The sequence below is a fragment of the Engraulis encrasicolus genome, chromosome 14 (assembly GCF_034702125.1).
Source record: "Engraulis encrasicolus isolate BLACKSEA-1 chromosome 14, IST_EnEncr_1.0, whole genome shotgun sequence".
Lineage (NCBI taxonomy): Eukaryota > Metazoa > Chordata > Actinopteri > Clupeiformes > Engraulidae > Engraulis > Engraulis encrasicolus.
In genome coordinates this window covers 33,936,508-33,959,777 of record NC_085870.1, presented here as the reverse complement: position 1 = coordinate 33,959,777, position 23,270 = coordinate 33,936,508, and the positions used below count along the sequence as shown (strand labels likewise).

Here is a 23,270-nt window from a genome sequence, read left to right as displayed (position 1 = left end):
GCGTTGCCCACAAAGGTTTATATCGACCCATTTATCTAAAAACATGTCGAGTAATTTTTTTCTGCTTGTTTTCAAAACAAGCAACGTCTGGTGGTCCGAAACATAGCTTAGCTTAGCTATCAGCTGGTTGCTACTCTCAGGTACACACACAGCACAAAGCCTCATACATAAAGCCTGCTCACTCCGGTTGCTCCGTGCCTACAGCTCACCTAGGGGTCGCTGTCGAAAGAGCACAGCCCTGAATGGAGCCTGCACGCCTCCGTTGGCGCCCCTATAGTGCAGTACCATCCGGGGAAGTGGCGACTCTGTTTCCCATTACATTCTCTCCCAAGGCTGGAGGACTGAGCCAATCAGAGACGCGTTTCTTTGAGAGCAGGAGGAGTGAGCCAATCAGAGACGCATTTCCACGAGAAACACGGAACACTCTCTCGTTTCTCCACAAGCCACCTTGCCAGCTTGCAAAAACGTCTTGAAACAAAGCAACCAGAACGTTTTTTAAAACAGGACCAACGCGTAACACATTCAATAACAATTGGGAACACGGCAATATTAATTAAATTACGTTGAGAGGCGATCTTTAACGATTTTGAAAAAATGCAAGTTTCCAAGCTCAAGATATAGGCCTACTCCTGCTCAGATGGTGGCGGTAGTGAGGGGCTAGGCCTTTGCTGTTTGCAAAATTTGTCAACTACAGCTGACCGTGGCGTCATATCCGTTGTAGATCTGCACGTGTAAACACGACCATGTCGAAAGCAAGTATGTTTCTCTTCTCGTTACCACTACATCCACATTCTTATGTCTTGTACCATAATGAAATAAAGCGCGGTAACGTTATCTATTATCTTCTGTTTCAGAACAAAAGAGGGCGAAACGACTTGGCTTCACTGGTAAAAAGGTAGCGATGTCTCTCCTGTTTGTTAGCCCTAGTGCATTTCAGTGGTCAAAGATCAACCTGCTTGTCGAAATGAAAGTAGTAAACTGTATGCTTTGCGTTTTTCTTAGCGACGAACTGGCTTTTAAGAATATAATTGATAATTGTCCCTTCTGTTGCTCTGGTGTGGTGACGAAGTACATTCGTTAAATTGACCTGTCAATGGTTCATCACAACACACACACACACACACACACACACACACACACACACACACACACACACACACACACACACACACACACACACACACACACACACACACACACACACACAGCGAGCAGCATACTTGTGAGCATACTAGATGAGCAGCATACTTGTGTCTTGTCGCATACTGTTTTGGAATTTCTGAAGCCAGAGCATATGCGACCAAGAAGATGAAATCACTCATGTTATGTTTTTTCTGCATGGAGATTGATTCAATTTGACAGGCTGGCACCAGTGTGTAGTTGTATCAGCTGCTGTTTCACTTTCATGTGCTAAAGGCTGGGCTTTGCTTTTCAGAACATTGGTGATCACATTTGTCTTGTGCAATTATGTCGTCAGTGTTCAGATCAACTGAGATCTATGTATATGACAGACTGGTTGCACTGTAAGTTGGTCATTGTCCACAATGGCAGCTGTGGAGCAGCAATAGAACCCTCCGGCGTGATGCTTGATATGAAGTAGTGGCTTGGGAAATCGCTCCTACCTATTAGCTTTCTTAACACACTTGTCACATTTCAGGGCAAAGATGGCAAGCAGCAGGGTAGCCAGGCTAACAAAAAGGATCCTGGCGTGCCAGACGTGCGACACTTCAAAGAGAATGCACAACGACAAGCAGAACTTAGGCAAAAACGGGTAAAATAAATGTAAAACCTTTTCCAATGTTTGGCAAATTACGATGGTTTATTAACCTCTTCAACGAATGTCTCAGAGAAATGATAAAGAAAATGCTTTCTCTGATATCTGGGATCTGAGGTTTGATGAAAGGAAAGTATGCTGCTATTCCCTCTTGTGTGAAATGATTTCTAATCAACCAATGTCTGTGTTTTGTCACCATGTTAGCTAGAGGAACTCCAAGAGCGGCAGAGATTGTCAAGGGAAAAGGAACTGATGAAGAGGAGGAGTTTGGACACTTTCCAGAGGGACATTCAGCAACGACAACAGGCTTATGATCAGAAGGTCAGAAAGCTGCTGCTTTACACTATTAAGGGCCGTACACACACGTCGCTGCTATTTACTCGCTACTTGCTCACTCGCCTACTTGCCACTCGCTCTCTGGGTGATTTTGTTTACTGGTTGTCATGGTTCCCGCTGTCCGCGCCAATAACGTCCTGTGATGCCGCAGATTCTGTGCGCGTCATCACGGCTCCCTATGCGGGCGCCATTGAACATTTGAAACGCCATTCCCTCTTTAAAACTTTCATATCCCTTGACAATATTAATCATGGACTTCAGTAACTGCTACGTGAATGTTTACAACATGTTTGCAATGTGTTTCATGCCTTGTGGTCTAACATATGGGTGCACACATTAGTTAGAGTCACGAGTGCTTCATTCATATTCAAACACTTCACGCACGCATCCACACAGTCACAACGACACAACAGAACATACACAAACAGCGAATTCACTGCATGTGTCCTTTTGCGTAATTATGCTTATGGCAACAATGTTTCACCTTTTGTTATGTAACCGCTGGGTTTTAAGATGTCTAAGTGCATCGACAAATGTTTGCTTAGCGTTTAAAGAACTTACCAGCGCTTCCTCATTACCGCATCTTCCTAAAAGATGCGCGTCAGTGTTTGCCAATGCTATATTCCCGAGTAGAGTTGTGAGTGCACATGGTTGCACCCTCGCGGTAATATTTCGGTGGTTAAATCCCCAAATGACTGTAGTGATGTCTGTACATGTGTAGTATGTTGATGTAGAAGGCCTAATATGATTTATGTAGTAATGGTACCATTTTAACTTGTGATATTTAATGTTAATGTCATTCTGACTTTTAGCACCCCTGTAGTTTCTAACTATAATGGTATAGTCCATCTGCGTGGTGCGTCAGGTAGCCCTGATAATGGGGAATTTTCTCAGTAGTCGGGAGAGCTCCTTGGTGAACGGACGTGCGTCCTTATGCTCCATTACTCTGAAGTGTGAGTAACTTTGTTGACTTGAACAATATTGTGAGCCTGTGGCTATTTTGTTTATTTTCCCATTTTGTTATGTTGGCTTATCATAGCCCATTTATTTTTCCTGTAAATATTGTAAATAGACCAGATGTATATATTTTTCTACATTTAAGTTTAGTTTAGTTTTTTGTTTATTATTTTCCACGGGCTCACTGGATTTTCACTATAATGCACTTGGTGTCGCAAAATAAACGGCAAAAACACCATCTCTGCCTCCTGCTGGTTCACTGTGCCACTACTCCAAGACCCCTCGACAAACTACTCTTCAACACGTCCGTATGAAACAAAATGTAGGTCTACGCTGTTTAACCAGAGACGGTTTAATCGTGTGCTGTGCACAACCATGCACATGAGCCTTTGATGGTGTACACTGTATTGGATGTATTTTCCTCAACACTTTTAACCAAAGTGTGATGGCATGCAGAAGTTGGGTGGTCAGAACACCACAGGGGCAACGTCACCTGTCAATAATCTGTATTCTCCATTCCAATTGGTTACTCGCTTAACTCGCGTCGCTCGAAGATAAAATAAGTTTATCTCGGAACCCGCCCACATCGCCTCGCTTGTACTCTCCTCGCCTACTCGCCAGCGAGACTCGCTGGAACACGTAGACATTCTATTGACTTCATCCGCTGAGCGAGTAACTAGCAGCGACGTGTGTGTACGGCCCTTTACACCTCATTCACACACGTCCACATTGAATTGGTTCACTTCCTGCCGCCCTGACCTGTGGTCTCGTTTGCATGGTGTTCAGGCCCGGATTAACATGGCTCGGGGGCCCTGGGCTACAGATTGCACGCTACTATGGACAGGAGTATTAATAAGATTTAAAACTATACTTTACACGACAGATGAATTGTTGGGGGCCCCTAGGCTTCAGCCATACCTAGCCTATGCGGTAGTCCGGCCCTGGAGGTGTTGTATCTGTTGGTGCCGTCGCCGTCAAGTGTTAAAGAGGCCATGCCATTTTTTTTTAACCTTCTTGCATGATTATGTGTTATAACAGTTCATAATATGTTTTCCTGGTCGTGTTAATGTGAAAGAATTTTTTTATTTCGTTTGATTGTTGTAGTTTATGAAAATAACAAAACGGCTAAGCCTGGCCAATCGAAAAAACAGGGCAGGCTTACGTCACCCTGACTACCCGCCGCTTAGCCACGCCCACTTTTGACGAGTCAAAATTAATAAGCATTATGAATGGAGCATCTTGGCAACTCGTAACCAAACCTTACTCATATCACTGATAACTAAACAGCATAAACACCCGTTGTGCTGAGGATTGCACATGCAGATAGGGTAACAAACCATCCATGACTTTTCACTGGATACCTAAAAATAAAAGAAGAAAGCTGAGGTGGATCCATCCGGAAAAAAACTTCCAACTACTCACCGAATGGTCAAACTTTTGCACGGATGACGCACGTGCCTCAGCCAATGAAATAGTTGCTACGGATGCAGCAACCATTTTTTTGATCTCTTGATTTGTTGTTGTTGTTGTCGTCATAAGCTGCTGCTGCACCACTGTCAGACACACCCATTCTCGTGCATCAAGTCACTCTGCTATGTTAATGCCCTGTTACAGTGTTTCTCAACCAGGGTGCCAGGGAGTCTTCCTCAGGAACATGGCTAACATGAAATTTGAAACACATTGCATAGTATCCTACATGTGTTTTCCATCTCTTTGTCTTCAAAGATAGTATGTATTCTAATGATAATCTGCATTAAATATAAATATTTCATTAATTTAAAGAGTGAGGCGACTGAAAAAAAAAATTGAGAAACTCCACATTGCTGTATATTGTTATTCTCACAACCTTGGTCAGTGCATGTAAGAATTGATTAAACTTTCAAATATAGGATTGTTTTGTTCTGTTATTGGATCATTTCATGTGAAATCGGACACTTTGTGGTCCTATCGAAGTAGATTGTAATTAAACTCTGTTGTTGCTTTATACAGGAAGTGGAAATGCATAACTTGGAAAGACATGTGAATTTTGAGAATGAAAATTCAAGGAAAGCCTATTACAGAGAATTCAAAAAGGTGAGGAAATGAATGAATGACTGACATGCATGACACTTATCATTTGTACATTTTTTGTGAACCGTGCTGTGAGTGATGTTGTGTAATTGGATGATTGCTTTCATTGAAATATTCTTTTGATGCTTCAAGAATGACTTAAAAATGGGGCCATTCAGATCAGGCCAGACATAGTAGTGATGCATGCAAGCAGGTCGAGTGACTGAATTGAGTGACTGAAGTGAGTGAATTGCTGTGATATTCCACCATCTGTTGGTTGTACGAAATGAGCATTTAACTGCGCTTCGCATTGCTTTGCTCTCGCACATTTTACATTACATTTTGACCAAAGCGACTTAGAAGTTGGACATTCATCAAGTACAGAGTAAGGGGGCAGTACAGAGGACAGCAGTGTACAAGTAATGTAGAATAGATAGAGAGCAGAAAAATAGTGGAGGACCTATCAAATGTAGTGCAGGTTAGTACCCATGACATAGAGGTAGAAAATAATACTAGAGAGGACACAGCAATTTGCGACAGCACTGGGAAATGGCAGCTGGAGCTTCTCAACTTCCGTAGGTAGTGTAGGCAATGCAAGTCAATGGAGAACACGCCCACCTCTGTCAAGAAATTGACTAAAACTGTGTAAATATGAAGTAACACTTTAATCAAAGACCAGATTTGAAATGTCAGGCTAAATATTTACTTAAATCATATGAGTCGATAAAATAAATTTAAAAATCAAATAATATATTTTATGAACATAGTTGGCAACACACTTCAACTATTGACCTTGTATAGTGTGTTGATGGACATTTTCACATGATTAAGCCATTTTTGACAGAGGTGAGCCTCGTTCTCCGTTAATTTCCATTTCTCTGATCTACCTACAGATAATGGCTGCTACAGACTGCCGTAAAAATGGGGGCGGGGTCCTCTCTGGTGTTATTTTCTACCTCTATGACCCATGACTAGAGATGAGTATAGCTTGTTAGGTTATGCAGGGAAGCTCTCTCGGAAGAGATGAGTCTTCACTAGCTTCTTGAAGTTTGAGAGGGCTGACCCTGCTCTTGTAGCAACTGGTAGCTTATTCAACCATTGAGAGGCATTGGCTACGGTTACATGATGTTTTTTAGTCCGATTTAATAAATGAGATTTAAATAGATCGGATTAAGAGTTATTTCGTGAGGTGTATACATGGCACTTTCACTTAACCCTGTGAAACCTGAACCATGAAAGCAATGAGAGAAAATTCTATTTTTTTGGAATTTGCTTCAATATTGGTCCCTTATAAGAAATGTAAAAAAAAAATCAAAATTTTGTTAAGGTCACTGAGATATTTAATGCATCATATATGATGCATCAGGCTTTTAATGAATGAAAATTCCAATTTCATGACCATTGAAAAATGACTTTTAATGCATTTACAACTTTTTTTTTTAATTTAAAAAAGTTGTCAGACAATTTAATTTGAGGATTATCTTTAAATATTTAGTTAGATCCTGCCATTTTTTTAAGCCTATCCTTGTTTTAGCAGGACCATATTTTACATTTCCCACAGCCTGGTTGGGTAATTTTTTGAAATCTATGTAAAAACATAGCTGATCGAATGCTTAACAACCTATTTATGAGTGTAATATAGATCATTATTCATTTTTGATGTGTAATTTGAATATATGGGTCCATTACTACAATTGGACCATTTCTCCATTCACTTCAATGCATTTTTTACGAGATCATAATTTCAACATTTTGCATTACATTTTCAAAATTGCAAGTAAAACGTGTTTCTTAAGGCAATATCTTTGTCTTGAATAAAACAACTTGTGTGTTTTGTTAAACGATCGTCGTGGTATGCTTTGTAAGTTTCCCTATGGAGCAAATGCATTGATGGCTGACTTCCTGCCACCGCCGGATGGTGCTTATATGTTTCATCAGTTTTAGCACGATCTCTCTGCAACACGGTGTACAGATATAAACTCTTCCTTGATTAATTGCACAAAGTAAGTGTTCAAATTAAAGGATGTGGAGTTATATTTCGGAAATTTGTACACAAACCTTTTGCAATTTGTCGATATCTCAGCGTCGGTCAGGGAAACCGCTTCTACTCCATTTTTGCATTTTTCGCCGAGCTGTGATCAACTTGTTGTTGACCGCTGCTCTCTTGTGGCGGTTTCCGTGTACTGCAGGACGTTTGGAAATGACACGCGGGATGTTTTTGAGATGGATTTTTTTGTGTGTCAGCGTGGAGAGGGCTTTGAATTTGATGCATCATAGATGATGCATCTGGCGCAATAGGGTTAAATTGATTAAACATGCTGAGCGAGCCAAATAAGGCGTGGGGGCATAGTCGCTAAACCTTCATGACTACCAGGACAGGTGCTAACCTTCTGCCCGAAAATGAATGCCTTCAGTCGGATTGAAAGCTAGGGACATCCCCTATGGTCTGGTTCTTTCAAAATGCTAGTTAGCTTACCCACCTAGCTTAGAAAAACGAGTGGTCAAAGGGTGATGTGGATTAACTTTGTTGTGCTTCATTACTTCGTGGGGCACTTTTACATCAATATACGGAAGCCACAACATTTATAGTCGCTGAGGGACTTTAAATTGAGCAAAACTTTCATGTGAAAATCAACAGGAAGTGCCGCCATTTTTTTCTCACTAGCAAAGAGCATGGGGCCATCGTGTGGCCAACAAGCATGCGTGGAACGACCGGACTTATTGTAATTCTGAATAAAAGGTTACATGACAGACGACAGTGTTTAATCGGATTTAAAAGAGGAATAAACCACCCACTTTAATCGGACTTAAGTTTAAATCAGAATAAACTTAAATCCTGTTCGGTAAGTGTTTACATGATATTTTTAGAGCGGAATTTGAGTTTTAATCAGATATAAAGTGAGTTAAATCGGACTTAAGTGTCTCATGTAAACGAGGCAATAGACAGAAAACCATTTGGACTGGGATCGCCTTGTGTGAGTGGAGGGCAAGGCTAAACGGTACAGTACGGTCGCACATTCCATACTCAAAATTGGTTAGTTTTTCTAGAATCCTCTTTTTTTTTTTTTTTTTTGAAGGTTATTGAAGCAGCGGATGTAATACTGGAGGTCCTGGATGCACGTGATCCTATAGGCTGTCGATGTCCACAAGTAGAACAGGCCGTTGTGCAGAGTGGCATCAACAAAAAAATCGTTCTTGTTCTCAACAAAATTGGTAAGTTGATTTGGGACTTAACATTTGGCATCATTTTTTGTTCATCATTTTATGTTCATCACGTGTTTGTTTTGTTTTAACATTTTATTCAGTTACTATCGTCTACACTATCTTCTTAAACATGCTATATTTGACAACAATTGCTATATTAAATTGTCTTTTCAAAGATCTTGTGTCTAAGGATATCGTTGAGAAATGGATCAAGTATCTTCGTCATGAATTTCCGACAGTCGCCTTCAAAGCTTCCACTCAACAGCAGAACAAAAACCTGGTATGATATTGATGCCTGGCAGTGTACATGCTAACCAATTGGTCATAATGTATGGTACCTGCCAATGACCCTTTTTACTTTTAACAATTTTCAGTGTTTTAACAAATCAGTGTGGTTTTGCGTTTTGTTTCATGTCCAGCCGTGGGGGGGTAGCTGTGGTGTAGTGGTTAGGGAGGTGGTCTTCATATCAGAGGATTGCAGGTTCAAAACTCACTCTTGACTCTCCCTGCACCTCCATCCATGGCAAAAGGGCCCTTGAGCAAGGCACCTAACCCCACATTGCTCCAGGGATGTAAATTACTTTGGATAAAAGCGTCAGCTAAGTGTAATGTAATGTCCATGGATCACACACTGTTGCATGAATCGACAGTTTGTTTATTAATTCTCACATTCACACACAATCTCTCTCTCTCTCTCTCTCTCTCTCTCTCTCTCTCTCCTCCTAGAAACGCAGCAATGTGCCCATCAGCAAGGCCACTGCTGAGTTGCTTGGGACTAGTGCGTGCGTGGGCGCAGAATGCCTTATGAAGCTGTTGGGAAACTACTGTCGCAACCAGGACATAAAGACCGCCATCACTGTAGGAGTAGTTGGTGAGTGGCCCATCTCTAGATTCTAGAACATGAATTCAAATGGAATAGTGATGTTGGGGTCGGTAGTGAGGATGAAGCTTTTCTCATTTTTTCCCCTTTCTTTTGAAAGCGAAAACACATTTCTGTTCTTTTGTACTATGAATAATTATTTTATGTAAGTGTTTAAATATTTCTATTCCTCTATCGGTTGACTGATAATGTTTCTTAAAACCTGATGTTTTTTTCTTTGAAGGTTTTCCAAACGTTGGCAAGAGCAGCTTGATTAACAGTCTGAAGAGAGCTCGTGCATGCAGTGTTGGAGCCACACCAGGTGTCACCAAGTAAGCATTCGTGAGAACCTTTACAGTTAAAAAATACATTGCTTTTCAGAATCAGCCGATGTCAAAAAGAGTAAGTAAAGCGAATGGTGACCCTCCCGACCACTTTCACAGTCCTGAATGAGCATAGTGAGGGGGGAAAAACCTCTCATAAGAAAATCTGACTTTACATGCCGCAGGAGACATTCACATTTGTATCGACTGTTGGTACTATGGGATGAAAAACGTCCATGCCGCATACTACAAGGGGTGGCTATAACGTGCTGACATGTACAAGTAGCTGTCACTAATGATTATTATTGTGTTGCTCAGATGCCTCCAGGAAGTGCACTTGGACAAGCACATCAAGCTCCTCGACTGCCCTGGAATAGTTATGGCAACTTCCACTAGTGATGCGGCCATGATCCTCAGGAACTGTGTGAAGATAGAACAGCTTGTGGACCCTGTACCCGCCATAGAAGCCATCTTGAGGCGCTGTAACAAGACACAGGTATGTGCGTGTGTGCGCGCGCGCATGTGTTTGTGTGCATGCGTTTGTGTGTCCTTACTTGTATTGTGTTTGTCTCTTTGGTGAATGTGGTAGTCATAACATCCTGGAACTTGTCTTGGCACTTTTCTCATTTATAAAGGCTGTGTGTTTATTTTGCTCTTCATTCTGTTGCTCTTAGATCATGGAACATTATGGGGTTGAAGACTTCCACAACGCTCATGAGTTTTTGGCCTTGCTAGCGCGGCGGCAGGGGAAGCTGAGGAAAGGGGGGCTTCCAGACAGTGACAAGGCTGCCAAGAGTGTCCTCATGGACTGGACAGGGTAGGTACAGATGGCACTCTTAGGTTACAGCTGACACGAGCAATCTCTTGTAATATAAGACTGGACATACCGGTTAACATGTTTGACTGTGCTGCCACCTGGTGGAAGAAATTGCCATGTTTTGTTTCGCATCATTGCACAAAACAAGCATGGCCTCAACAAAATTGTTTTTACAGAATTCCAAACTCTTAAAGTCCATTACTCTAGAATTTTAAATCCAGTTGAAGCAGAGTAAAAATCCGTTTCAATAATTTAGTAATGTAGTCCACATAAAAAAAATGAACACCGTTATGTATTGTATGTGTATGTGTATGATTGTGTATTGTATGTATTAAACATCTCAGGGGGCGCATTAGCTACTTCACCCATCCTCCAGAGACCCACACGTTGTCCACCCATGTCAGTGCTGAAATTGTGGCGGAGATGGGCAAGGCCTTTGACTGGGATGAGCTGGAGAAGGGGAATGAAGAGGCACTTGCAGGTATATATTATGTGCACATTGTACAGTTGGAACTTTTTACTTTGTCATTAGTGCTCTGAAGACGCTCTTAAGCCGAAAGATTAAAAAAAAGTATTCAATTTCCTTTCTCTCTCTCTCGCTGTCCTCCACAGTTGTGCACGTACACTGTGATTGGGTAGCTAACCACACCACTGAACTTGTTTGGTTAAAATAACCAAAGGAGCGCTGAAAATGTGGTAAAGGTGCACTATGTAATATTTTTAGTTGTTCATTTCCAGCATCCATGCTGCACATTCACAAATGTTACCTTTTTAACAAATACTTACCACCACCACCAAATTCTAAGTAATCAATATGGCTGGGAAAATTGCACTTTTCATACATGAAAAGGGGGATCTTCTCCATGGTCCGCCATTTTGAATTTCAAGAAATAGTCATTTTTATCTGCAAAACTTACTGTACTTTGGTCATACTAGTAAATACTAGTTTATTACTTAGTAAATATTCATGAAAAGATCAAATTGGCCAACAGGCAGCACAGTTTCAATGAACGACATGGTTGCAGTACCTACCTACAATCCTACACAGTGCACTTTAAAAAAAAAAGAAGGGCTGGAAAAAGATTTGTTGCTGAGAATGCTTTTTTTTAAAAGACAAAAACACCTCAATATGTCTTGCAGCAATGGATTCCAGCACTCCCAATATGGGCTTCTGCATGGCGCCGTCTGGCATGACCCAGGGTGCTCTACCAGACATGCAAGTTGAGGATGACATCAAGACTGTGGAGGATGAAGAGTCTCTAAATGAAGCTGAATTGATGGATGACGATCAAGATCCAGAGGTACTTTGACATGTAATTAATGCATTTGAGTATTGTAGTTTATTACTAACAAATCAGAAAGTAGATCGTTATTTGTACTGTAGCTGAAAGAACAGAAACTATTTTGTAATTAGGAGTCTCAGAACACAATGTTTTTACAGGCCAGTAATTATTATGTTTTTATTTATTTATTTATTTATTGTGAAAAAATGGCATTTACATTACAAAAATGTTTTCGCCATCGCTGCAAAGGCAAACGGTTAAAACCCTGCAACACAGCAGCTCACATGAACAACCAGTTCTTTTCTTTTCTTCTTTGGTCATGTACCTGTGGCCTGGACTTAAAAGGTCTTCATTTATGTATTTATTTATTTATCTATTTATTTGACCATGTATGGCCTATGTAAATCCCTTCATTTGGGCTCTGGTAACCATTCTGGTATCCACATGTTATTTTTGAACATTGCCGGTAAACGCTGTGTTCTCAACTCAATTCCCCACAACAGTTTGGACCGATGACAGTTGAGTTCCGAGCAGCTCAGGCTAAAACTGGCGGTGGTGTGGAAGGGGCAGCCCCTAAACCTGTAGACCTGAGAGACATCGTCAGCGTTGACCCGCTCCATCAGGGACAGGCTCTACTCGCAGCCGGCAAGAAGAGGAAGAAGCAGCAGAAGAGAGCAGGTACCCTAATGCAGTCTCTATTTTTTTTATTTGTAATTATGTGTCATGTATTTATTTTTTACAGTACATTTAGCAGACGCGACTCACAAAAGAGGACAGCAATATGGGGAATACAGCATACAGTACTATACCAGTAACACTAATTCAAAGTACAGCAATGTTTTATTATTCCCTGTGTGTGAATTATGATTCTTAATAATAAGTATTAATGCATGAAAAGTAAGCGCAAGCGCAAGGTGCTATTTATTTCCATCATGTCGTCAGGGTCTTTGTGCACTGTGGAGAACTAGCTTTTCATATTGTAGTTCCTCACCAACTATTCTGTGCTAAATAACATGTGTGGTTGTTCATTTACTTTGCAGACAAAATTGCAGTGAAGCTGTCCGACACACTAACCTCTGCGATGAACAGCTTTTGGGACAGCTGATAAAATGGCCCTGAAGTATCATCTTGATCATCATGTCTGTCGTCGTGTGTAAAATATTAAATTATGTACGTGATGTACAGTAAGAGAAATAAAGTACCTATTAATTTCTCAACAAAAGCTTCATGTTTTGTGTTTCATGCAGTAATGGTACGTATAGTCGATCATTGGATAAAGTATGTTTGGTAAGAAAATGCCATTGACCCAAATGGTTAGGAGGCCCAAAATTTTTGTTGTATAACAGGGGCTCAAACCTTGCTGAAGGAAGGCTTCAAAAACATGCACTAAGGATTTCAAATCTGTGAAAGTGGAAAGACAACTGGAGCAGTCTGTCAAATGATTCTACTAATCAGTTTTGATCAAAATGGTCTAAAAATACACTTAGCGTAACTGATTTTGCCAAAAGTGCCTATTTACTGCCATTTAAAATTTCAAGCCTATTTTTCTACCCTTTCACATTGATAAAATTTGATGTCATTCGATGCACCCAATCTGGTACACTCTCTCTTGAGAGTGTACCAAAGATATTAAGTGCAGACAGAAGAGGTTTCAAAGTAAGTCATGACACTACTACCAAAGGTCTTAAGTACAGACATGATGTTGAAAAGACCCAAGGGCACTACCACCATAGTGCAGAGAGGTGTTAGAGGTTAAAAACGCTATTTAGTCCAGACACAGAGTTGCAATGGTCGTCTTTCCATCTTCATACTGGCCAGCAGTGTTCTAATAATAAACATCAGTCAACCTGGCAAATGCTGGTGAAAATTCAGGTTGGCTGAAAGAAAAGACCAACTTACTAGCCACTTTGACTTATTAGTGAGTGTGTGTTTGACTAGTAAGATCAGGTCCTGCCCAAGCCTTAATGGGGCCCTAAGCAAAATGTAATCCCCCCCCCCCCACACTCTGGCCCTAAGCCATCGCATAGTTCGTTCATGCCTCGGGCCGGCCCTGAGTAAGATTAACATTGCTAGCCAATTTGGCTGGTGATTTAAAAAGTTCATTTATGCCCCTGCTGGCCAGGGTCAAATGAAGATGTGATACCTTTTGAGAGTTTTTCCATCATGTCACAATAATGCAAAAATGAGAAATCTAGAACTGTCCCTGATTAGAGGGGGACCTAAAGAAGTGGAGCCTGGTTGAGATGGACCCATGAAGTAACGCACATTATAATAATAGAACAAAGCTAATGACTCTTTGGAGTATTCATTTTTAATGACATACTAATTTAAACTGCACTTGGAACATGTACATGTAATTCATTTTTAATGTAGTTAATAATCACAATTACATTATTTATGCCCCATTTTCTCTGCAATATTCAGACAAGTAGTTCTGTGTTCTGGTGTCTTTCTATGGCATGTCTTTTTTTTGGCAAAAACATCTGCAAAGAGCATTAACGTACTATTTGGCCTCGGTATCCTGAAACGGGCAGTAACCGATACACTGGTGCTTGTGTGACAGTAGCACTCATGTCACGTAAGACTACTCTCTGCTCTTGTCCCAGTGCCCACTTGCCTTTGAAGAAATGAAAGAAAAGTTAAAGCCCACCTGTGAAACTCCAACTCCCATTGTCATTGTGAGACAGCACTCCACAGCACACAAGTGAACACTGCACACAACAAAATTGCATTTTATGCCTCACCCGTGCAAGGGGGAAGCCCCCAATGACGCCCCAAGGGAGCAGTGCGGCGGGACAGTACGATGCTCAGGTTACCTCAGTCATGGAGAAGGATGGGGGAGAGCACTGGTTAATTTCTCTCCCCACCAACCTGGCGGCCGTGAGTCGAACCGGCATCCTTAGGGCTATAAGTCTGATGCCCTAATCGCTTACCCATGACTGCCCAAATGGGGTCACTGCCATGTTCTGACCTCTCAAGCATTCACAACTCAAGCTTTTAATTAATGGATCAGTAATGTCAACATCACAATGTTAATTACAAGTTAACTGGCATATGTGTGTCACAACACATCCACTTCAAGTCTGTCTAATGCTGAGTTCTGCTTGTATGATTAAATAATTTGTCATGTATGAAATAATACCACAAAAGAAAATGTTCCTCGTGTTTTACGGTTTTATTCATGTCATATCTATAAAACGGTACAAAACATTAGTTACAGAAAGAGAAACAGGTCATTCAGATAACTGTTTTTGCTGTCTTGTTATGGCATCTTAATTATTGCAACATACCCAGAATTACTCTACCCAAAATATCCAGCATTACCAGACCAGATAGGTGTCATGTAGATGTCACTATTTCTAACAATTTCATGAGACCTTTCTCAACTACATCTCTGAGCTTCAATGACTACTAGAGTAGACAATGTCTGCACTACAATGTTTTGCAATGTGGTGTTTCTGAACAAAATATTCAGACTGACAACAAGCACATATCTTGCTTTTTCTTTCTAATATGACAAACTATAAAAAATAATAAATTTTGATTATTCTCTACACTAGCTTTTTCAGAGCAGTGAGCATAGAGTATGATACAACAAAGTGCTATCTAACAGGGTATCATTACCTCGTAATGTAATGCAATGGAACAAAGTGCTTTCATTATAAGGAAAGAGGGAAATACTTTTAATACAAAATCCATTGAATAATTTAACAATTTAACAAATATGTTTAACCCCTTAAAACGTGGCGTTATGAATTTGCTGTTACCAGAATGGCAATGACCGAGTAATTGTGCATTACTAAAGGCCATCTGTTATGTTATAGTAGAGAAATACTATGGTATTTGAGGAGTAAGGAATTTCTAGAGGTTCTTCTAGAATTTTACTGGAACACTCTACAGCTCCTATAGACGTCTGTGTTAAAAATCTCGCAAAGACATTATGACATCATAATGAGAATTCAAAATTTGGGCAAAATTCTAATCACATATTTGTGATGGTACTCCTCAAAGGGTTAACCTTTCAATGATTATTCCAGCATGCCACTGATGGTAGAGCATGCATTATGGGGTTAACACTCTTGGAGATATTAACTAAGACATCAAAAATGATAATGCACTATGCAGCTTGTAAAAAAGGAACAATACATTTTTTAAATGTCATCATATCAGTTTGACTCTACGCTAAAAAAAGACATTGTGCACATACACATACAAAGCAAGTCTTTGGATGAGATGGTCAGGACTCACAGGGTGGTCTGACTTGCACAGCTGTACCAGAGATCTTATAGACAGAGATACGTCATTCTTGTTCTTTTCCAGTATCCATGTGATGCCGGGTGAACGCCCCTTTAGGAGACCTTCGGTTAGGAGACATTCAGAGTCCTCAGGTTGAGAATAAATGGAGTCCCCTTAGTGATATGGATGGCAGTAGTGCATTTCTTGTGCAAACACCTCAAAAAGAGAAGAAGAAAGAGGGGACAATGCCCCCTTAGAAGACCCAACTTGAGCACACTCTTTTGCATTGGGTGGGCGGGTTTTGAATCCTCTTTATTAATCTACCCTCTTTGGCTGTACCATAGTGTGGTTCATTTGGATGCAGCGGGTTAATACACAGACTGATGGAAATCTCAAGGCCTACTAGAATAAACACTTATCTATAATTAGTTTCTACAGATCAGTGTTGTCATCTGTACTACTCATACTCCAACAGTCATCCTCCGCTGTGAGAACCTGAATTATGGGAACTACTTGCTGAGCTTGTTCCTCATTGGGCAATTTCAAGTCCATGGCAGATAACGGGAAACGAATGTCTGACACCGACATTGGCTGAGAGTGGTCAGCATTTGTCACTGCTGGTTGGGAGTTTGGAACATTCAACACTGTTGATTGTGATTGGTCAGTATTCAACCCTGCAAGTTGTGATTGGTCAGGATTCGACACTGATGGTTGGGACTGACGACCATCCAAGTACATTGGCTGGAACTGGTCAGCATCCAACTTCATGGGCTGTGACTGATGAGCATGTAATCTTATTGGCTCTGACAGTTCACCATCCAACTTCATTACCTGAGAATGTTGACTGTCTGACCTCATAGGCGGGACATGGTTGGCATCCAACCTGATTGGTTGAGACTGGTCAACATCCAACTTCGTTGGCTGTGAGTGATGAGCATCCAAACTGATTGGCTGTGTCTGGTCAGCATTTGACCCAATTGGCTGAGAATATTGACTGTCTCTTGGCTCCATAGACGGGACATCGGTGGCATCCAACTTGATTGGCTCTGACTGGTCAGCGTTTGACCCGATTGGCTGAGTGTGTAGACTGTCTGACACATTTGGCTGAACATGGTGAGCAGCATTCAACCCCACTGGCTCACAGGGTTGATCATCCACCTCCCACAAGTCAAAGTCTTGAGCATCCAACAACTCCATTGGCTGTGTTGTATATTGACCGTCTGACCCCATTGGCTGGTACTGGTCAAAGCTCAACAGCATTGGCTGAGGGTCTTGAGTGCCCGCCTCCAATGCCTCTGTGTGGTGCATGGAGCCCCCAAAACAATGTGTCTCCAGAGGACTGGCGCACCCGTCCAGCGCCCACCTGTAGGCGATGTGAGTGGGTGTGGTGGGTGGGGTCGCCCTGGCAGCCTGGGCACAGTACGGCTCTAGGCCCTGTGTCCAAGATGGCGGCTGTGGGGTGAACATGCCGCACGCACACATGTCGTCGTGCATCAGTGCGTTTTCGATGCTCGGCGTGAGGCTGATGGGAGACGGGGGGCAAAGGTCAAACTCGATGAGGGACAGGATGCAGTCGCGCTCGCTCCAGTCGTGCCGGTGGCCTTGCAGCCACGGCGGGGTGGCGGTCCTGTCATGCATGATGCTGCTGATGGAGCTCACGCTGCCCGAGTGACTCCGGGATGAGGTACCAGAGAAATCCCGCTCCCTTAGGCCCTGTGACGTCGTCGCCACCTGCAGAGGATAATGAACATATTTTGCATGGTGAATAGAGACTGGTACCTCCAGGAAGAAGAGGCTTCCAAACTGTAAGACTAATAGTTTTACATTTTCATTGGGTCCTTATCTATTAAAATACTCAATAGTAAGCAGTGTGGTATGTGTATGTGTGAGAGAGTATGGGTTGGGGGGGGGGGGGGGTCTTTTAAGCTTTATGCCACTTCAGTATTATATTATGTGTAATATTTAGTGTGTGAATGTTGTGTGGGCGTGTAATTGAATGAGAGGTAGGCTATAGAATAGATGTTTACATGTTTTTTGTTTGGTCCATCATGGCATTTTTCTTGTTTTTGTGTCAATTGTGTCGATAAGTCTGTGTAAAATTCAGACTTTGTGCATAAAAAAATAAGAGACAATAACTGCTAATCCTATCCTAACCTACCTCCCAGCAGTGGTTTTACCCATTTCCTAGGCAAAATATAGACATGGGGCCCTATATTACTTATGCTGATATTTAGCTGACTGTTTGGAGCCCCCTAGAATGGGGTACATTTGGTGGGTCCCTATAGCCTGACAACTCCATCCTATGTACTCCACTCAAAGATTTTGGCTGTTTGGCGGAGTCAACAGTCGCTTTCGCCCAGGCTAGGGTCCCTAGGCAACTGCCTACATAGTCTGCTTATTGATAAAACCGACTCTGCCTTACCTCATAATTACGGATCATGTCCTGGTCGATGTCTGGGTGGGCGCGCTTCTGAGCCGCCCAGTTGTTTGGCAGCAGTCCGGCCCAATGCCGGTCTGGGCCCGTCTCACTCCAGTTGGGGCGCCGGGGGAGGTTGTCCAGCACGCCATCCCAGCATGCCTCCAGGCTACGCATGGTCTCTCTCCCGCCGCAACTCCCGCCGCTGCCGCTGCTGGTGGCGTCCCGTCGCTTGTTGAAGCCGTGCGGTCTCCAGAAGACCCAGGAGGAGAGCAGGAGTAACGAGTAGCTCCAGGTGAGCTCCACCAGCCGAGCCAGGAACTGTGCCACCCACCAGCCCCAGCTGAAGCGCCTCCAGTCGCCCAGCAGTCCGTACTGCCAGAGCACCCCGTGGACGTGCAGAGCGTAGCTCAGCGCTCCCAAGGCGGCGGACAGGGCGAAGACTTGTCTCGTGCGGTCCTCCACGTGCTTGGCCGCCAGCCACAGGGGGACTGGCGTCCGGGTCATCTGAGGCGGGTTGAGGGTTTGGAGGAGCAGGCCCAGGCACAGAGGTAGGCCCCAGCACACAGAGAAGGTCTGGAGCATTAGGGGTAAAGCTGGCGACACTGCCTGGGACAACATGTCCGCCGTGAGGAGGAGGGAGCAGTGTAGTGCGACCACACTCCCTGTCTTCACGGGGTGCTCTGGGGCTTTGGGAAGGAGGTTCAGCCTGCGTCCGCGCAAGATGACGGTTGCCAGCACAGCCTGAGCCCACAGCAGCAGAGGAAGAGGCAGGTTGTACAGGGCAGAGAGGGCGGGCCGTGAGAAGATGTGCCTGGTCCCGTACGGGTCGATCAGGAAGTGAACGCATCGCAGGCCTCCGGCGAGCAGCAGCAGGGCATTGGACATGGGCAGGGCGATGGCGTAGGGGCGAAGCAGTGCAATGGCACTGGTGATCCCCCAGGTGGCGCCCAACATCAGCACCAGGAACAGGCCGGCGCATCCGAACACGTGCAGCTCCCAGGCGAAGGCCAGGGTACGGCTCAGGTCGTCCCAATCGAGGGTGGTGCCGTTCAGGTCTGCGGTGCCACCACAGAGGCCCCAGCCGAACAGGCAGGAGCGAGGAGAGGAGCCAGATTGGGTGATGGGACCTATGAACCCCCGGAACTCATCGCTCCCTGAATGATGGAAGACAGAACATAGGAGGAGAGAAAAGATTGATTGATTGATTGATTGGTTGGTTGGTTGGTTGATTTACAATTAAATAGGTGGTGTTTTGCCAACTTAAATATTACTTCTAATATTCTAGAAGTACTTCTACTTTTAATGAGATTTTATTATATTTTTCTATTGTCAAAATCATGTTTCTCTGTCCTGTGATATGTTGATGGATAAGCGTATGTCAAGGAACAAACAACATACGTAAATATAAATTCAAAGACGGTAAGAAATGCAGAAAGCACTTGTTGGGGAAGGCTAGACTTACTGAATGATGGTGTTTCTGTGACATCTGCCATGTCATTTGTAACATCTTGACCTGTGAAAGATAAATAAAAGACCTCTGAAAACATACTTATTGATCTTGTGAAAATTAGAAGTGCTTGTAGCTATACATTGACTTTGCATTGTATAACTTTAAATGTGTACATTAAATTGGTTCATTTTCCCACTGCTTCACATTCCCAAACACATTGTGCCGTATACATAAACTCACTACTACATGTACTGTAACCTTTATTTTTCATAGGCAGTTACACAACAATTACCTGTTTGATTTGACTGTGTGGTTTTTGTAACCACTTCCATGGTTTGTTGGCTTTGTATGTAAGCTTTCATCGTCATATTCACATCAGTTGTAGTGACCTGGGAGTTGGACACCTCGTCGGCTGATTGACTCTCGCCATCCAGTGGTGTTTCGGCGGAATGCTCCATCTCTCCACTAGCCTCCCTCCACTGAGATAGCCCTTTGGGCTTCTCCACATTTAAAACCACGTGGGCCGTGGTTGAATGTGTGTCTCTTTGTGGAGAGGTGGTTGGGGCTCCTGTGATATTCTGCTTGGTTGTGTTCACATCCTTTACTGATGACAACGCGGACATGGTAATCGCGGTACTCTGTGTCGATGCCACTATGTTGACCTCCTGTTGGTGGCGCATGTCTGTTATTTCGGGGTACCTGTCGGCGTCCATCAGCTGTACCTGGTCGGGGGATGAGGGGCGGGCGGCGAGAAGCCTGGGGTCCCTCCAGCCCCCCCTCTCGATGTCCAGCTCTTGGAAGTTCCAGTTGTCATCCATGAGGCTGATTGAAGGGGGGGGCCTCTCTGGCATCAGGTCATTAGGCACCTCTTGTTGCCCGCTCCCATCACCAGAACTCTCCACAAGTACCTCCTGCTGGGTAAACGACGCAAACAGGTCCTCTAGGGACTGGGAGATGTGGTTGTCGACCATGTTGTCGATCTGCTGAAAGGTCGCAGAGGAGGCAGAAGAGGAGGAGGAGAGGGAGGAGGGGGGGTGTGCTATGTCATGGAAGTCAAGCCCATTAAAGTCTTCTTCCAGCAGGAGGGAGATGTGAGGGTGAGAGACGGCAGATCTGGATAAGTCTGTAAGTGGGCTGCCAGCTGACTCACAAGCCCAGAAGAGGAGAGCCATGGCAACAGCCAGGGGAATCCCACTCATCTTCCACTTCCAACGCATGACCGGTTGCCAGGTGAGGTGAACCTTACAAAAACACCTGCAGAAATAAAAGCCATTTCATCAAAGCAAAGCAGACAGTGTGAAATACATGTTAGAACTTATGAAATACATATGAGAGTATTCTCCTCATTTAACAAAAATAACTATAACTACAGCACGTTCATTAGAACATTATTTTTATAGGCCTGTGTGTAGGCCTACTGTAAAGCTTTCTATTCTATTCTATTTCGTGGTATGCGGGCAGTATCACAGACTACTGTACTTCCGTTGGATGATTCTTGATGAGTGTTAATGTGTGGGCATCTTGGCTAATCTCAGCCTAACCAAATCCTTTTCACACGTATAAATAAGATTACGTGCCAAGCACATGTACTTAATCTACTAAATTTACCTCAACATAAGCCGATATTTAAAAAAAAAAACATGTACACAGCTCCGTGTTTCTTTTCAGATATAAATCAAACAATCCTTGTACACTTAATTGTCTAGTCTGTGCTCTAATGATTTGTAAGCAATAATAACAGTTTGGTCATAGGTTTTGCTGCCATGGAGCATTCTGGCACAGTATGCCACAAAATACTAAGCATATGTTTTCACAATATTCAGCCATGTCACACAGTGGCAATGGAGTCGTACGCTGTTCACATTCTCTTCATAGATGAGTCAATGAGAAAGGAGTTAAAATAGTATTTCACTCACCTGCTGAATATGACTTAAAATTCAACTGGTAACCTCAGTCACTCATAAATGTGTTGTTGACTTCAGGTTTCAGGTGTGCTGTGTCATTCCTCTTCTTCCCAAACCAACATATATGGTTCAGTAAAGGGATTTTAAAGTCAAAGTCTTCCTCCCATACCACAGTGTAATCCAATCGCATATATACTCAGCAGACAGACAGTCTGATCCTTAGAATGTATCCACTTCACTCTGTCCAGTCACTCCTGTGATACTGCAGAAATTCCTATCAATCCAATATCTATCAATATCAATATCAATATCAATCAGGAATCGCCAGGCCGTTTCCACTGGGCCTCCAAATTACATAGACGTTATTTTTGTGATGGGCCTGTTCCAATGCATTGTCTGAGTCTGAATAGTGTGCTGCGCTCCATCAAGTGTGCGGGGTCCTCTGTAGCTGTTTGTCCCAATAATGTGCCATGTGTGCAGATGGGCCGAAAGGAAGGCAGCGCAGCACAGCACACGCGCGGCTTTCTGTCCCCTCCTATGTCACCGTACACCTGGCTCCTGTAAGTAAGCTCCTCTACGAGATTGGCCGTAAGACCATTAAAGGGGTTACAGAGGTTAAAACCCATAAGCCCACACACCTACTGTACCTGTATACAGTACCTACTGTACGTCCTTTTGGGTTGTTTCTGCCTCTGTGTTTGCCTCTCTCTAGGTAAGTCAATAGGATGCAACTACAAGTACAAAATTCAGGAATATGGCCAACTGTTGCACCAATATGCTCCTTAACATGGTTAAGTCGTGTAATTACAATACTGTCCTCCTTTGCCAGTGCTGTGCCTTTTGTGCCACCCTGACCCTATAGCCTGTGCCCCTTCCAGTAGGCTGCTGTTAATCACATAACGCAGGATTTGTTTGATGTCAACAAATGTGGTGTTGCAATGTGACGGCCTGCTGAAGCCCTGGTGGTCAAGGGTCAAGAGTAAAGAGTCAGACATCAAAACATCAGACTACGAGCTCCTGGCATGGGCATAGTTTTTGAGATGGCAGTAGTCCAAACCAGGTAGGCTATGTTTTTTTCTTCAATTGTTTATTTATTGAATTTTCATTTTTCTTACACAAACACAACACTCTGAACACACAAGTAACTGAGAGAGCAAATACATTATTACAAATATTGGTGCATAGGTAAGTTGGGAGTCCAAACCACTTTTGAGATTAACCTAGCTTGTCCCCACCACTTTTTCACAAACATAATGCAAAAATAGCATATGACAACAATTATCCACATTAAAGTCCCACCACTTTCCAAGCCAAACCTATACAGTAGGCTATACTGCTCTTAGGATAAAGTGCGAGATGAGTTATCTATCTTCAAGCTCCAGAAAGAAGTCCAGTTGATAGTTACAACTAACCTATTTTTTTGACTCACATGACCTGTCCTGAATGAATGAGGAATCCTCACAGCAAGGGGTAGTGTGTTGGTCAGTGGCTTTCCAAATGAGGGTGCCAAGTTGTCTGGCAGATTAATCAGGTGTGAGACAGAGTTTATCTCTCTCATCCACGACTGTTTGGCAGTGCCATTAATCAGGACAGAATTACTGACACACTGACACAGAATGAGCACTATCATTCACTCATTCATGTTTAAATTGGTTTTTA

General features: G+C 43.0%; 2 protein-coding genes and 1 long non-coding RNA gene across 4 annotated transcripts in view; 1 reads left to right on the top strand and 2 right to left on the bottom strand.

Annotated features, from left to right (window-relative positions):
* The window catches only part of LOC134462466 (uncharacterized), a 51,514-nt gene extending 46,467 nt beyond the window's left edge, over window positions 1-5,047 (bottom strand). For both annotated transcript variants that reach the window (XR_010037529.1, XR_010037527.1), the window contains exon 1: window positions 2,672-5,047. This is a non-coding gene — a long non-coding RNA (uncharacterized LOC134462466). The remainder of the gene's footprint in view (window positions 1-2,671) is intronic.
* On the top strand, window positions 655-12,824 carry gnl3l (G protein nucleolar 3 like). Its single transcript, XM_063215505.1, has 15 exons — window positions 655-756; window positions 855-895; window positions 1,658-1,771; window positions 1,979-2,095; window positions 5,057-5,140; window positions 8,194-8,329; window positions 8,497-8,600; window positions 9,047-9,191; window positions 9,424-9,511; window positions 9,821-9,998; window positions 10,177-10,319; window positions 10,664-10,800; window positions 11,460-11,620; window positions 12,106-12,280; window positions 12,643-12,824. The coding sequence occupies exons 1-15, from the start codon at window positions 744-746 to the stop codon at window positions 12,705-12,707; spliced, it is 1,701 nt and encodes a 566-aa protein (XP_063071575.1). The 5' UTR covers window positions 655-743; the 3' UTR covers window positions 12,708-12,824.
* Window positions 12,825-15,839: 3,015 nt separating this feature from the next.
* On the bottom strand, window positions 15,840-20,924 carry LOC134463457 (uncharacterized). The gene is made up of 4 exons (XM_063216653.1): window positions 20,097-20,924; window positions 18,261-19,451; window positions 16,981-17,569; window positions 15,840-15,871 (listed from the first exon to the last, which is right to left on the bottom strand). Exons 1-4 carry the CDS (start codon window positions 20,922-20,924, stop codon window positions 15,840-15,842), a joined length of 2,640 nt encoding a protein of 879 aa, XP_063072723.1.
* Window positions 20,925-23,270: the final 2,346 nt, after the last annotated feature.